General features: G+C 40.6%; 1 protein-coding gene across 6 annotated transcripts in view; it reads left to right on the forward strand.

Moving 5' to 3' along the window:
- Positions 1-6,502: 6,502 nt before the first annotated feature.
- Positions 6,503-16,837, forward strand: part of LOC114559513 (CUGBP Elav-like family member 2) — a 29,203-nt gene continuing 18,868 nt past the window's right edge. For 2 of the 6 annotated variants that reach the window (XM_028584164.1, XM_028584167.1), the window contains exons 1-2: positions 6,504-6,874; positions 16,592-16,788. In XM_028584164.1, the coding sequence (XP_028439965.1) occupies positions 6,804-6,874; positions 16,592-16,788 (268 nt within the window). In that variant the 5' untranslated portion in view covers positions 6,504-6,803. Of the gene's footprint in view, positions 6,875-16,591; positions 16,789-16,837 lie in introns of all 6 variants that reach the window. The other 4 variants (XM_028584166.1, XM_028584165.1, XM_028584168.1 and 1 more) reach the window with 4 other exon arrangements.

Genomic DNA, 16,837 nt, shown 5'->3' on the forward strand with positions numbered 1-16,837 from the left:
TCTCATTACCATCAAAATTCTACCCGACATTTAACCACTTCTGTGCATCCTTATTTTGTTTTTAACCTGGACAGACATATCTACATTTTTTCCAGTAGCTGATTGGTTGTGTTTGCTTGAAAAAATAGAATAGATTGGAAATATTTTAACAAACCAATGTTGAATTTTGATCCTGCTAATTTCAGACAGTGTGCAGTTTGTTACAAATCAAATCCAAGATCCTCTCTTGCAGCAGTCTGTGCAATGCATTAGCCTAGATTTGGGACTATTCTGCTGAGTTGTCATCCTGCACTTCACCTACGTGAGATATGTGGTGGAGCGCTTGGCAGTCACTTTGCACAGGGTTGCGTTTCCAAAAGATCGATTGTGGATTGTGCGCTTTTCTCTTAGAAGTGTGTCTGACAATGTCTCCTGTGCCATTTGCAGCAGAGTTGTTTTTGCTTTTCCCCTCAATGACCACATGGTGTCATTCTTTATGCACAGACACTGTAGCATGCTGCTCATGACATGTACAGACACCACGGCATGCTTACAAAAAAACAGCTCACAAACCCCGTTATGAATGTAAGAAATGTGACAGGTAGCTTAATTGATGCATGTGGAATCCTTATCTTGCAAGTAAAACCAGCTCCAGAAGTGCCATCATTCATGGAAGGACCCGTAGACTGGAAATAGGATTTATACCCTTCCAGAAGACTTAGATTTCTATAGAAGAGAATGTGAGATTGTAAATTGTGTGTCCCCATTTATCAGTGGAATATAATTTTGTGTGGGGCAGGTTTTGCATGTTTGATCTAACCTTTTCTATTCTTTGAAGTCAAGCGCTGTTTTGCAACTGTTATATCTATAGCAGAAGGTTTTATTACCAGTCAAGTCTGACTTCACATTTTGAACTCTGAAAGGTCTAGATGTTTATCAGATTCAGTGCTTTTATTCATTTCTGGGAACAATCAGTGCTGGCTGGACCTCAGAAATCTACTATATTATAGCATATCAGAAGTGTATTTTGGTGCAAAACCATTCAATAATTTATAAGCCGTAGCAGTACTTTAAAATCAATTATTTGACAGAGTGCATTGTTCTGAATGAGCTGTCAGAGAGCTCATAGGAAAACCTGAGAAAAGCTCATTAAAGTGATTCAACCTTCTAAGGGTAAAAGCATTCTCTAACTCTGCTATATTTTTGGGGTGATAACAGGCTGATTTTTGTTTTGAATGCTGTCTGAATCATGACTACATGCCTTTCACTCTTTCTATTTTTTTATTATTTCAGTTGTATCCTCATTTAATTGAGGGGAATGCACATCCAATTACTGATTTATTTGGTGAGTGCACTCACAGACAACAGTCATAGTTTAGTAATAAATAGGATTGAACCTCAGGCCATCAGATACCTTGATTATATGTGGATGCTTCATATTATCTAGAGCCAGAAAGCACACCTGACTCATTGCCTTTTTAAACTTGTGAACTTATTCCTTTTACTTATTCACCTCTCCCTCTTTGAGTGTGTTGCTCCCCTAGATGGCCCAGATGAAAATTTACTAAGTGTCTTCCGATAATAACACTAAATCAAAGAGGAAGTGGAAAAAATGATGTGTGACTAAAGTAAAGGGGAAGTTACATGAATTATCCCCATGCAAAACAAGCTGACATTTCAATGTGGTGTTGCTTTTTATCATACGAGATGCATTCACTCCTGCAAGCCCACATGAACAGTCATTTAACACAGAGTTAGAGGGGGAAACACAGTATATTAATAAATACATGTCTACTAAAGCACTTCAGTGATGAATTATTTGCAAATAAGTCAAGTTGTAGATAGAAGGTCGTAGATAGTGGTATCCTCCTATACTAAAATGCTACCTCCACTCGTGGTAGCAGGCCTCTCTCGCTGTCTCTCTCCCTCTTCAATCACACATGCTGGTGTCAGGTCTCGTACAGTCGAGGCTTGCTGCTAGCATCTGTTGGATCTTAAATTTTACTGCCCAGTGCTGGTAAAGATAGAGCTCTGCCACAGCTGACATAAAAAGGATTAAGTCTTTATTTCTTATTAGGTCAAAATGTTTTCACCTTGTCTAGATGCATCTACAGTGCCTCATAAACAGGATATCATTTTGATGTAATACAAAATATGAATTTTAGTTCTTCCATGGTAAAACTCATGTGCAGTACTGTGCATTAGGACACGCTACAGAACACAATGTGCATCGAGCTGTAACAGTTTCAGTTTTAATCCACAAAAACACAGACGGTATTTGTTTGTGCAATCAGTCCCAAGAGAGCCCACAAGTGGTAAAAAGGGAAAGCTGATGGTTGCTTTCAATCATCACGAGGACACCTGCAGTGCAGTAAACATGTGCTACTATTTGACTTATGATAGGCATGAGTGCATATGTTTCATCAACTAAAAACCCTTTCTCTTCACTGTGGAAGTGAACAGGATGTGGTAGTTTTCTCAGAGCAATGCATGTTTGCTGCATGTATAGTTACAGCTCTGACAAGATACAAATGCATTTTAAACAGCATTCATGAGCCATTTTGTGTTGTATTATTTTACTTCTGCAACCTCTTTTGAATTAGGTTTCAACTGGAAAGCATCAATGCAAACGTTAATATAGTGAATGTGCTTTTGTGCTCTACATGTTGCAATATCAGAGCTTTCTGAGTGCAGGATGTGCTCTCTACATGGTGCCTGTGGCACTGACAGTCATACTAAGCAGCAACACATCATAAAGAGCGGGATTTCAACATCGGTGTTTAAAATATTCATGTCAGCAGAAAAGAGCGGGGCTGAAATGAAGAGGTTTTTTTTTTGCCATGATCAGAGGAAGTGGACCCCCATCATGATGGTCTTCTCAGCTATGATACAGGCACAAAATGACATGACCCTGTTTCAGATGACTTTCCTACTTAATGTCACGTTACTCTAACAGGACACAACACCTATGGGAGAATGAGACCTAGATTTGATTTCTCCTGGGTTTTGTGCAAAAGATATTGTGACAAATGGCTTTCAAATTTTTAATCAGATGGCATAGTGACAGCAAAACCTGCTTTAAGTGTGCTAGTTCTGAATATGTGTACTGCAATGTTCAGCAGCTTCAAAAACTGCTTTGCCTTCATCATATTACCAACTATAAGCTCAGAACATAGGCAAATGAGCTCTGTCAAATGCAAATTAACATGCAAGGAGTTTTCTGATAATGCTCTGTTGTTCTGCCTCTTCAATGTGCCATCAGTTAATGGTTAGGTTCTAGTAATTTAATTGTAATGTGAAGAACGCTTTCCTATCCTGGGTCATTTAGCAGAATTACATACAGGTACATGCCAATATGCTCTGGAACACTGTCACGCTCATAGGTGGGCCTGTAGCAGTCGCAGGCAGTATTTGCAGGTATTTCAGCATAGATTGCCTGCAGTCTGAAATGGTGAACAATTGGGTTCGTACTGTCTTTCCTTATTTATTTAACAAGTATTCATGCTGACTACAAAGTATGCTTATATTCTAGCAGGCTATCTTTATCCTTATCCACTCCACAATAATAATGACATGAGGATGTCAGCTCTCTACCTGTCACCCACTGGTTAATCATCAGCCAGCTCACAGAGGGACAGTGACAAGTAGATCCCCATAGGAGCTGAATAGAGAATGGTTATAATGTGTACCTGTATATACAGGTGCTCAGTGATGAGCAGAATGTTTAATATTAAAAAAACTTATAATGGGCACAGTTCTAGGGTACCAGGCTTAACAAACCCATTTCCAGTAGTATGTTTTGCGTTGGCCTTTATTTGGAGCAGTTCACTGATTCATACATGCCAACATGCACAGAAGCAGGCCACAAAACCATGAATTGTGGATAAGATCTTGTGGCAACTTTGTCAATGTTACCTCTAATTTTTCCCCATCTGACAGTGGGAATAAATCACCCATGTCCAATTTGCTGGAGTTCTCCTAATATGGGTGTCAATTAGTGCAAGAGTGCTACTGTGGCCACAGCTTTACAGCCTGCAAACTGGGCTGCCGCAGGCAGCACAATGCATTAGCGCACGATGAGCTGTCAGAGAGGATTATTTCAGCCACGCCAGTCAGCGAAGGGGGTGGGAGCCGCTCTGCTGCACTAAACCGAGGAGAAAGAGTGGGCGGGAGACAGAGAAAGGGAGAGAAATACATAGAGGAAAGAGGGAAAGAGAAGAAAGTGTCCATTACACCGGGTGGATTTTTCCAGAGCACCGATGTTGGAACACTCTTCTGAGCTGGCCCTGGTGCAGAGTTTGTATGCCAACAGCATGCGCTGTCCCCCCTCTGCGGCCGGGATCTCTGTCAGGAATGAGGACCTGCCTATGAGGTACGTTGGGGTTGGCCCCTCATTCAAATCTGGGCTAGCTTTTGTGGAGCACCCTGTATTTGGACTGCTTCTTTGTCTGGGCTGAATATTGTCACAAGATGTATTGTTTCCAGTTGAGGCGTTCTCCCATGCTGTGACTGTGGGCAGGGTCCCTCTGGTGTCACAATATGTTTGTTTTTTTGGATCCCAGAAACTATGTGTTTGAATCTAATGAATTTGTATATTCCTGTCAATTCCATCTTCCCTAGACAAAACTTATTTGATCAGAAGGTAGTAGATATTTTAAATTGTATCAGAATAGAAAAATCAATACCTTATAGCATTCTCATGTAATTTAATTACCATCCTCCCCTTTTCAAAGTTCCACTATAAATAACTATAAATAAATAAAGCGACATGAATGTGTCATCAAAGCAGGTGTTTGTCTCTTAAGTAAAAAGGACAAAAAAGCCAACCCATGCCTTACTGTACCCCCTCAGTAAAAAAGCAGCAAACTATATCAATTATCTTTAAAAGAACAAGAAGGAACAAGTACATCCATCTTGGAATTTGCATTAATTTAGAGGAACTAGACCCTGATGATAAGGCAACGTTATCATGCGTGCTTAGTACATCTTGACCCAGTACATTTCCTTGAGAAAGCATGATAAGATGAAGTTCTCTCTCTCCATTTTAAGAGCCCTTTAGTTGGTCGCCATTCTGCAAATGCTTCCACAAAAGGCAAAGCGGAGAAAATGTGTCCTATTTGGATTTGAAGCTCGCCTATTTTTACACCATGCAGTTTGTCAAGAAGGTGTGCAAATTTAAATGCTGGATGATGATAATGATGATGTGTGAATGAGTGGGACTTTAGCTCCACTGCATGAGAGAAAAACATTTGATGTAAACAACAAAAGCATGGTACATGTGGATGATTATGATAGGATTACAGTAGTAATAATGTGAGATTAAGAATAGAAGGCTAGTATTAGAAAGTGCTAGCAACTAGGCATCTGCCTCTGGATTTCACTCCAACAAACATCTCTAAGAAAAGACAAGGAGACGCATAAACTTGTGCAATTGCATTATTAGCTGTACAGAAAGCAGTACAGTATATATTTTACATACCCACGAGAGTAACAGGAGCTGCTCTTTACAAGAATCCTGCTCCTCTTATAACAAATCTATTCAATTAGATCCCCTGAGATCTAATTGAGTCAAAGGAAATATGTGGATGCTGCAGATGGAATGACATTATTGTATTTTTCCTCCATTTTAATGAAACCTGATTCTCCTGAGGTTTAGAATCTTTTTATAGCAGCCCCTCAAGCTTAATGCATGTTGCAAAGTGGGCTCGTCTGCATGTATATGGTAAAATAGGTCGCATATCACATTATGCATACAAACCTCTTTTAGGCACATGCTCTGCACTGGTGCCAAGTTGCCTTGAAATTGCTATGGATACAAGGATTAAATCGGATTTCATAAATGGGATGTTTCTTAACACTCGCTATGAATAATATTTTTGGATTGTGCAGCTGCTGGAGCAATAAAGAATGATTTGATAATTATGCTAGCCCCCCTGCCTCTCTGCTTTGGCAAAAGGCCCCCCTACCTTTCCCCCCAAGTGGAGAGGCCTCGCCCTGCAAGTCCAACACAACAAAAGAAGATAAGCTTCCCCTCCCCCAGGGAAACAACAGCCCAGCACAAAGAGGAACATGACCTATGACCCTGTGGAAAAGCACCACAGCAAGAAAAACTGCATTTTAACCATCTCACTTTGACTGGAAAAGATTTACGGACCTACAAGCTACAATAAACAAGCTGTACATAGTCTTACTTATTTGCGTAATCCAAAAAAGCAGGTGCCTGTATTGGACTGAGATAATATGGAATCAGGAGCAGCATCATTAATCTTAATGATAATGGGTTCTATATTTAAATTGCTCTCTAATCATAATCATTAGATCCCTGACTCATTCTTATAATGTGCAATTTTTCTGAAAAGGCTGCAGAATATCAGTCCTTAAAAGAATATAAATAGTGATGACACACCCGATAAAACATCATAAACTACAAATAGGTCACTAAACTCTCTGTAGACCACGTACCAGTCCCTATGGGGACATTATTATTATTACTATAATTTTACATCGGGGTAGAGGCGCTGAGAAGCAGCAGTAGGCAGCATGGTTTCAGACTTTTGTTGAAAAGGCCACGCCTCTGGTTTGCTGCAGCTCGGTGTGCAGTGTGACAGCGGCTTGTCTGAATTTATTTCAGTCGGGGACGAGAGAGAAATTGGGAGGAAGGAATAAGGCGGATATCGGTACCCGCTCTCTCATGCAGTTTTGAAGAAGACGCCCCCTCCCTGCACCTGTTCTGCTTCGTCTTGTTACCGTCTCGTCGCAGGAGTTGAGCCTCTTGCGAGTGAGCGGACGTCGCTTCTCATTGTTAGATAGACGTTGTTTTCAGCATGACTTCGGCGTACAACCTGGATTTCCACCCTCTGGCCGAAAGTCGGTTAATGGCTTCGAGCGACACCGTGTAAGTATCCAACTAACGATCTACGTTGCATTTCCGTCTCTCTGTGTTAACAGCGCAAACATTTGTGAGTGCTTTTTTTTTATATATAAACAACAGCTCAGGGCGAGAGTTAGCTACCGTTAGCTTAACTGGGATGCTAACGTTGCTAGCAGTGGCGCTACCTTTACCCGGAGTTAAAGTAGTTTGTCTAACTTGGATAATAAGGGAAGTATCCTCAACAGAAGTCTGTAAAGTAAATTCAACACAAGGCCTAACTACCACTGAGCACACATGGTTTGGGCTAACGCCATATTACTCGAAGTGACTGGAACAAAACGCAGTTTGCTAGCAACGGAATCGGATACTAGGCGCCCTACAATAGTCAAGTGACATGTGCTTCCGGAGATCACTCGTTTCGGTATCAGTCTAGGAAAACAGCATCGATTAGCTTTTAATAACAACAACCCGGTTTGTCTGTGTTACTTTACTTGTATACACACACTGCACCACCGTCTTGTTTAGTTAGTTGCAAATGGACGTGTTTAACTTAGCTACGTTGACTTGTGCTCGATCGAAACGGTGACTGTTATGTGTTAAAGGGAGTTGAGTTACCGTGTTAAGTTGACGTAAAGTTTGCTAATAATGTGTTGCCGACCTGGTATGTTTTTGTTTTTAGTTTAATTGGCTAAAGCTCAACCGTAGAATTTAAGCTTGTTTGTAGGCAGCACACGGGCTATTAGCTCGGCTTCCCTGGCGCACTCCCAGTTCCTCTCTGCTAGCTATCATCGTTAGCTGCACCTCCGTAGGCTGTGGCGCTTCCGTCCATGTTGAATGTAGAGTGCTTACTTAACGGCAGAAAACACGTGCTTTGCTACATTATTGAGCCATTAATGGACATCTTGTGACAGGGCACGTACACAAAAGTATGAATGCCCATTTACACCGATGTGATAAGAAAACATGATCATGCAAGTCAATCGAATGAGTTAGCTAGTGTTTAAAAAAAAAAAAAAAAATGACATGGTATATAAAGTTTCTCATTATCTTGAGATACTAAGTCATTATTTTGAGATACTAAGTCATCGTTTTGTGAGTTTCTTATTGTCTTGAGATACTAAGTCATTATTTTGAGAAACTAAGTCATTATGACTTGCATGATCTTTTTTTCATCACATTGGCGCAAATGGGCCAAAGGAGAAGACATTCACCAAGCACAGAAGTCCATATTATAACGGTCCTTTAGAGATAACGCCAGCTAACCCTGCTTGACAAAGAACACTTCCAAAACTACAGCCTGCTTTTACAAGACTGTTTAAAATTTAAATGGTTACACTTTCAGGAGTGCTGTCTTATATTTGACAGTAAAATAGGCCTGGTCCTTTTTTATTTTTATTTTAATGGTCTTACACTTAAGGAAATGTCACGAAAAAAGTTATTTTTCTAACTTTATAATTTTGTCTTTATCAGTGTTGTTGACGTGATTGGCCGCAAGGTCAGTTGTTGATGGGTATTTTCCATCCTTTTACCCTTTATTTTGTTCTACTGTGCGACAGAAAAATAAATCAAATACCAAACATTACCTAGTTCCAACTTAACATTTGCTGCTTGGAAAGTAATGGGTGCCTGTATATAATGAATAGTTTGGATTTTTTGTATATATTTCACACTTTCACAGGATATTCTGAAAAGAATTTCTCATCTGTTGGACTTGAGATGGTGAGGTAGTGATTAGATCTTAAAGCTGTATTTGATTGATTTATCCCCCTGATTGTTGACAGTTAGTGACTTAAGTGTGATCCTTTGGCAGCCAACACATCCATAGTGCTGTATCAGTAAGCTAAGCGCCACAGTGATCCCTTTTGTTGTGGTCGGGAGCTGTTGATCTGTGCAAAGTGTAGGATCTTGGCACATGGTCTGAGGGCTGGCCGGGCCAGCTGTTCTGCTCACTGTGAGGGTGGTGGAGGTGGGGGGTGCCATGCAGCCAGATGTTGAAGGCTAAAGGCCCGACACACCAAGCCGTCGGCAAGGAACTAGTGGCGACGAAGGCCAACTGCCTCACGTCGCCTTTGTCTTGACCGAAAATTAGCACTAGAACACACAGCAGAGACAACAGCCGAAGGCCAAGTACCATGGACGTTCTGCAAGGTTTGTGTTTAGTGGTACAGACGGTGCAGAGAGAGGTAGGTCTTTTACGGTCTTTATGTCCAATTTAACTGTAACGTTAACGCTAGTTTATTTTGTAATGTGTAGGTATGTAGAGATCTTTTGAAAGACATGTTTATGTTGAAATAAATATACGCAAGTAGTTATGTATCTTGATGTACATAGGCCAACGTTTGCATCTTATGGACATAATGTGCAAAAATATATTTCAATTGCTCAAACCTGTTTTTTTTTTTTTTTTTTTTTTATTAGGAAAATTTGATTGTCATTTTTAGCCAGTTTTGACAGCTCTGTGTATTGGATTGATCAGATGGGATACAAATGAGAAGAGCCTTCTGTGTGCCCTCTCACAGTCCGTTGTTGGCTTTCCTTGCTACCGTTTTCAAGCAGAGCAGCCAATCGGATGGATTGTTTGTTCAGCACGTCAGACTTTTTTTCTGGGGAAAAAGGCAGACGTGGCGACGGTGCGGGACACACCGCACAAACTAGGGCGACGGACGCTCACCAACAGCCTAACTTGGTCGACAGTCGCCTTGGTGGGTCATGACCTTAAGAGTAGGAAGGCTCGGATCTGGCCTGTCACCTGTTTCTCTGCTCCTGTTGCTACCTTGGCTATGCAATAATTACACGACTGGCTGTCCTGGAGCTACATGTACAGCCTTGGAATGCTCATAAATACGTCCCCTATGTGGTACGGTGTGATCGAAGGTTGAACAAATTCCTCTGCAAGCTTAGCAAACAGATATTGTGGGTAAGAGTTACATAAGACCAGATGCACCCATCATGTCCATGTATTTGTCAGTACTATGCGGCTGTTTAGTTATTAACAAAGTCTACACTCATGTTAAATCGGTGAAATAGGCTATGGGATGTCTGAGCTTATGATTCTAAAATTGGGTATCAGTATAATATTTTCAAGATTATTCACTGTTCAGGTCAGCATGCTTGTGACAAGTCAGTGTCTGCAGTACGCATGAAGTCGAATTTGAAGAAAAAAAAAACCGTGCTTCCTGAGTGGAAGTGGATTCCAGTATTTGATTTCAATAGTCGAAATTGAAAGCTCATTTTGATCGATTTTTGATTTGAAATCGATTCGTGACACCCCTAATGATTAAGTCAGGACAGTAAGCACACTGTCAAAGTAATCAAGTGTAATTGCTGCTTTTAGTAAGAAGTTTGTCGGTTAATTTGAGAGGCATTAGTAAGTAAGGCTGAGCAATTTTATCAATTCTGCGATATAAATCGATATTTTTTCCCCCAAGAAAGTATCGATACATAAGTCCCATTCAAATCCCCCGTGTTTACCCCCGTTCACGTTGCAGGAAGAGCGATTTGGTCAGCCAGCTGCTAGTGTCGCTGTAGAGCAGCCAACATCAACTGGCGGCCCGCCGCCAAAGCTTTTAGTCTGGCCCGCAGAATAATCATGAATTCACAAAATGTAAAGAGGAAAAAAATGCGTTCTGTTATTTATCATTTAGAGCAAAAACCCAGCCCCCTGTATTTACATCTCTATTCACATGCCGGGATTCTGTAGCCTACAGTGATGCCCTAGCTCCACACACACGGCTGAGCCGAGATGTGTGTCCGTTAAAACACACACTGTGTGTGTGTGTGTGTGTGTGTGTGTGTGTGTGTGTGTGTGTGTGTGTGTGTGTGTGTGTGTGTGTGTGTGTGTGTGTGTGTGTGTGTGTGTGTGTGTGTGTGTGTGTGTGTGTGTGTGTGTGTGTTAAATATACAGAGTTACCAATGGCCGCTGGGGCAGATCAACTCACGCTGGTCTCTTTTCTGTAAATAGGCTACAATTAAACCTTCTTGAGTAGAAAGTCAATCCTTGATGCACTCAATGCACTCACCTGTGTAGACCGGCATAAACATGTAGAAAGCGATATTTCAATCTGCTCAGTCCACCGCGTTGTTTTACGCAAACACAGCTCTACTCTGCAAATAGCGAATTTTTACAAACGAGCTAAAACAAAAGCTGTTGGTTTGTAGTCTAACTGTTTATCTTAGGTTGCCGGGAATCTGGAAATTTTGACAAATTCTTGTAAACCTCACTGCTGGCTGAACAAACCAAACTCTCCGCTAGAGCGGACAATCTGGAGCTACTTAATATGCACGTGAATGACGCGATAGTTATGTTTGAGTGGTGATGATGATGGTTGTATTATTTTGCAACATCGTTTCATTGCAAATGAGGCATACATGACGAGTGCATAGCCTGCTTATCAGTCCATTCATCATTAAAGCTGGGCTTTTGGCTTTTCCACATCAACTTTTAGCTTCAGCGTCTTTGACAGTGACATGTTTACCTGACAACAGCCTTTCTTTCTGCAAGCATTTTCCACCAATCAGGATGCTGCATACTACAATAATGTTTCCATAATCACAGACTTTAACCATCACTCCTCAGTGAACTGCCTCCTAGTCTGAGATCTTTTTCTAGTTAAAGAGCCAGTTATCATTAGGGAGTTTCCATGTTTTTTAGGAGTTTGCTCACACTAATACATGTTAAAAAATAGTAGCATTAATTCAGTAAGAAAGTGAAAATTTCTAACAAGAATAGGCGTATTAGGTATAAATTCATTTTATTTTCTTTATTTGAAAGTCCGGCCGCCAGAGTGCTTAGAAAATTTCTGAAAAAAATGTAGTTGATGATCCCTGCTGTAGACTCTCTGTCCAGTCAGAGACATATATTGTGTAATTGATGTTTTCAGTTCAATTAATTAAATCCAAGTAAATGGAACACTCACAAGATGTCAACAAAATCACTCGGTCCCCTTTAAATCTTTCATAAAATGATGTAAGTGTATCGAAATATATCTAATCGTATCGCTGAATATCGTGATATATATCGTATCGTGAGCTGAATATCGTATCGTGAGATTAGTGTATCGCTACAGCCCTATTAGTAAGGCTGTTGCCTGCTCCGGTGAGCTCCACCTGAAGATTTGAATTAAATATTTAGTTGGATGTGTGACTGTTCATTCACACAAGCTTTGCTTTAGTAACGTCATTCGTAACCGCCAGTGATGCTTAATGTGATTATAGAACTAATGGGGCGGGCCTTGTCGTCAGATGCTGGCCGTCTGTTAACATGCAGGCCATTCAGAGGCTGACTGATCACGTCTGTCTTCATCAGGGAAAATGCAACGATGAAATCAGGCCATATTGAGCTGAATTGGAGTTAATGCCAGGAGGAAAATATCTTACTAACTTGTCATCAGAACCACAATGTGCTGATTAGAGTCGGCCAGTTGGTATGGAAATCAAATAACGCAGCCCTCATATTTCTGTTTTCTGGCCTCAAGCGACATCCATCCTTTTGTTGTCATTTGTTCTTTCAAACCTGGGCCACGAGTCTTGAGTAATTCTTCCTCATGGGTCCCACAGTAAATGTTATGTAAATCCTGCTGCTGTTTTCTGTGACCATTTTTTAAGTTGCAACTCCAAGCCTGTCATAAGGATATTTTTATGCCAAGCGTGTTAAACCTTATTCAACCTGTCAAAGGATATTCTGCCTCTTTTTGTAGTAGTAAAGAAAATAGATGGGACTAGAAGAAAGAGCCTTCATGTACTGCTTGACAGCTGTCAAAGATATTACCATGGCATTAGAGGCTTCTGTGTCTCGTTGAATCAGCTTATGAGGCCACTGGTTTCCTGAAAAAAGAAGTAACCCCTTTTATTTATTTCTTTAGGGTATTACTTGCAAACAGCTGTTTCAGTCAACTGAATTTCCTCTTTTCTCAGAAGCATTACGTGTGTCCATGTGATCTTTGACTTTTTTTTTTATCCCCAATAAGCATGACAGCCGTGTGCTGCTGGTTGCCAAAACAACCCAAGGCAAAGAAGTGTTATTAAATTACTCAAAACAGGAAGAGACTCAGCGTAATGTACAACGTTGCCCTAACAAGACTTGTTCGCTCAATATTTTTAATTAAAGCAACATTGTGATAGTTTAATTGAGTAGCAAATAACATTCATAAATGGCTAGTAATTATTAAAATACAATTATAGCAAGCAAGGGTTTTTAATCTAAGTGACTACAAATATTGCTTTCCATCAGCAGTACAAAACAAAATCATGTGACATGTGTTGCTGCTGTGACCCCTCATGGTTTAGGGTTGAGTAATGTCCAAACACCCAATGCTGAGCTTTCAAAATCGTGTACATTACTAGGCAAATTGGCTGGCTTTCTATTATGGGCATAGCAAAGGTGTCGCTGGCATACTTGCGCGGTCAGAGCTCACCAACAGGACAGACACATGGTCCAGATAAATCACCTGTTTTTATGGGTGGTGCAGCAGTAAGAATGCAACTGTCGTGGCTTTGGCTCTGCATGACTCGTCAGCTGCTGCAGGGCGTCTTGAAGCTCGATGAGCTGCCACATCGCAGGGCTGTTTGTGGAAGCTCAGCAAAAGACTTCATCACTCTGTCAGGTGGTGTAGGGAGCAGAACTGGGCAGTGTTGACATAATTATAATACTTTTGAGTTAGTACCCTTATCAATGATGGGCCAACATTTCTTGTTTGTCTGTTTGTGCCTTTTTATAAAATATTTAATCTGAAGCAGGGTTAATGAAAAGATCAGTGGGGGAGGGGGGGGAGTTGCTAAGGTGGATACAATGGTGGTCTTTTATGGGCAGACGTGTCACTAGAAACTGAATTTGAATTATTTATATTTGAATTGGCTATCTTGAACAATTGAAAATCTGAATAGAATAATTTGAAATTGAATTTATAAGTTTGGAACTAAATACAAACTGAAAGTACTATTAATTAAATTGATTTCAGTTGCTCTAAAACTGTATTTGGTCCTCAATGAAAATTCGACTCTACTTCCAGAGGTGCACCGCTGCTATATGTATATAGCTGGAACACTGCCCCTAGTGGTATTAAGCCATACAGCTTGCATTGGTTACATTTTGTCAGGTTTTGAGCTACAATGTCCATCTTGAGATCACAGGTGTCAACCCAATACAAGAGAGGTGAATGAAATTTCAATTGTGCTTAAATCTTTGAAAAGTACTTTAAAGTACTAACAGCATTGGTCCTGGTTACTCTGACATCACTGAACCCATTGTCTACCGTTTTCATTGAAAACTAATTTCTACTGAAGTATTAACTCTGCTGTATTGACATGACATTATGCAGCTTGACACTCAGGTTCCACTGATACTACTTAATGTCAGCAGGTGTCACTTAAAACTGACGTGCTACTGGCAGATACCGATCCGTGCAGCTGTCACCTTCTGGTAGCTTAGCTAGCATGTGTCTAGCCATAGTTAATTACTAGCCCTTTTTAAAGGAATGTTTCGACATTTGGGGAATGATTATTTGGTTTCTTATCAAGTTAGGTTAGCTGTTTCCCCCTATTTCCAGTCTTTGCGCTAAGGTAACTGGCCACTTGCTTCATATTTTACCTACAGATATGAGAGTGGTATAAATCTTCTCTTCTAACATTCTGCAAAAAAAGAGGCATATTTCCAAAAGATTTTAACTATTCATTAACGACAGCAACGTGAAATGCTCTTACATAATATTTGGCATTTTTTCACCTTCCTGTCTGTTCTTGCTCTTCTCTACAGTTTCAACACAAGTGGTCAATACAGCTCTTAGTGTGCTTATGGTCTGTGCACTTTGAAGAAGACAATTTGAATAAATGATTTTTATTACTATAGCAAGTAGTAAAAGTAAAGTAGCCTTGGATGTTTTTGAATGCTGTGACACAAATACAGTTTTTCAAGTGAGGTTTGCGGTTTCGACAGCAAGATTTCATTAAAGGGCCCTCAGCAAAATGGCGTCCGCATGCCACTGGCTAAACTGGATAAATGGTGTCACCCACCAGTGCTGTGGCCTTAGCAGACGTAGCCTTCGATGTGTTCCAAAGCATCTCTCTGACTTGGCCCATTGTGCTGTAGAGGAACGGTGAATAGTGTTCTCCAGCATGGGCGAACAATATGTGATTGTTCCCCTGCTGTGGCGAAGAAGCTGGAGGTTACTCTCTGTACCATCGCCAAAGCGCCTGAGAAGGAGTTGTACCGCAAAATCTCTGTCTGCAGACAGCGATTTTTGTAGGTTTAGATCTCTACAGTGCTGTTTTCCTTTAGCTGTCGGAGCTGGTGGAAGGGGGGCACTCACCTCTTTTTGGTGGAGAGAGGCTTTTGTTTCACTGGAGCTTTTTTTTTTTTTTTTTTTTTTTTTTTTGTTTATATCTCATCATTTAAATGTATTGACAACCTCCAGGGGAAAAAAACATTCAAACTGAGGTGTGGAGTTGGATTTCAGAAGAACAAGAACTGAAGTGTGATTTGTTAGCATGTCATTTAGGTCCCTCAAGGAGTTTGGTGTTTCTGCGGAACGACTGGGCTCAATTTGTAAGAGATGGATGGCTCGTGTCCAAAGGTCTGTGTGAGCTATTGTTTTTAGTGTGTGTTTTTTTTTTTTTTTTTTTTTTGTCAGTCCCTCCTTTTTACAGTGTTTTAAGAATTGTGGTACTGTGTGTGTGTGTGTGTGCCAGACATCGTTTGTACCATAGTCTACACATATTGTGTTGTACTCCTCTGTGGAACTAGATTGTGTATTGGGAATGATGCTTTATGCTTAGCATGATTTCTCTGCCTTGACATCCATGGATGGCTGTAGCCCCTGCCTCATTCCTGGTTTCCAGGACCTCTGCACCTGTCAGGGAATATTTGTGTGTGAGTGAGTGAGACAAAGGTGCTGTAGTCGTAGGTACACTGGTGGGTATTGATTCTCTGTCCCTACGGCTTGCCTCAAAGGAAAAATGGCTCGATTTAGTATTTCACTCCTCTCTATCGTTGCTTTTCTAACCCCCTAACAACACCCAGATTACTTGATATGTTGTTGACTATGCAATCAGAGTTATTGCACCATCCATTATTGTAAACAATATATTGTTTCAGCATCTACTTCTTTTAAATGCTCAGTTTGTAAAAATGGTTTTGTGGTTAAAGTGCCCATATTGTGAAAAAAACACGTTTTCTGGGATTTGGGGTGTTATTTTGTGTCTCTGGTGCTTCCACACGCATACAAACTTTGAAAAAAATCCATCCATGCTATTTTGAGTGAGATACGGTTTCTGAATGTGTCCTGCCTTCAGTCTCCGGATAAACACGGCTTTCTACGTCACAAGCCGAAACGAGCTGGCTAACGGCAACCGTAAGCATGCTAGCGTTAGGCGTGCTACCTTGTTCTCAATAGCAAAGCACTGCTACAACACACACAAGTTCACCATAATCTACAAAAAAACTACTTACATGTGCACCCTCGTTTAGAAGAAGTCTCCCAGCTAATCCTGCCTTGTAACTGACTCACTCTGTAGCTAAAACAGACAAGGTGAAAAGAGGAGCTGCAGCAGTGAGAGAGAGCTGTGCAGTACAACAAAAATATGGTGTTTTTTGAAAATTAAACAATATAAACTTATTGTGGTACAACCTTAAAATACAATTATGAACCTGAAAATGAGTATAATATGGACGCTTTAACAAAATACAATATCACAAATTAATTTTTGTTTTGGACCCTAGTATACTAATAACAGATTTGTTTGTCTTAGCAACGGCAACGGCAACAAGATGAACGGGTCACTTGAGCAATTGGACCAGCCGGACCTAGACTCCATCAAGATGTTTGTGGGACAGATCCCACGATCCTGGTCAGAAACGGAACTTAAAGAGCTTTTTGAGCCCTTCGGACCTGTGCACCAGATCAACATCCTACGTGATCGCACCCAGAATCCCCCTCAGAGCAAAGGTACGGTCAGAGCACTGAATTATTTTATAAAATAATTAATTTCATTTTA

This window comes from Perca flavescens, chromosome 8 (genome assembly GCF_004354835.1).
Source record: "Perca flavescens isolate YP-PL-M2 chromosome 8, PFLA_1.0, whole genome shotgun sequence".
Lineage (NCBI taxonomy): Eukaryota > Metazoa > Chordata > Actinopteri > Perciformes > Percidae > Perca > Perca flavescens.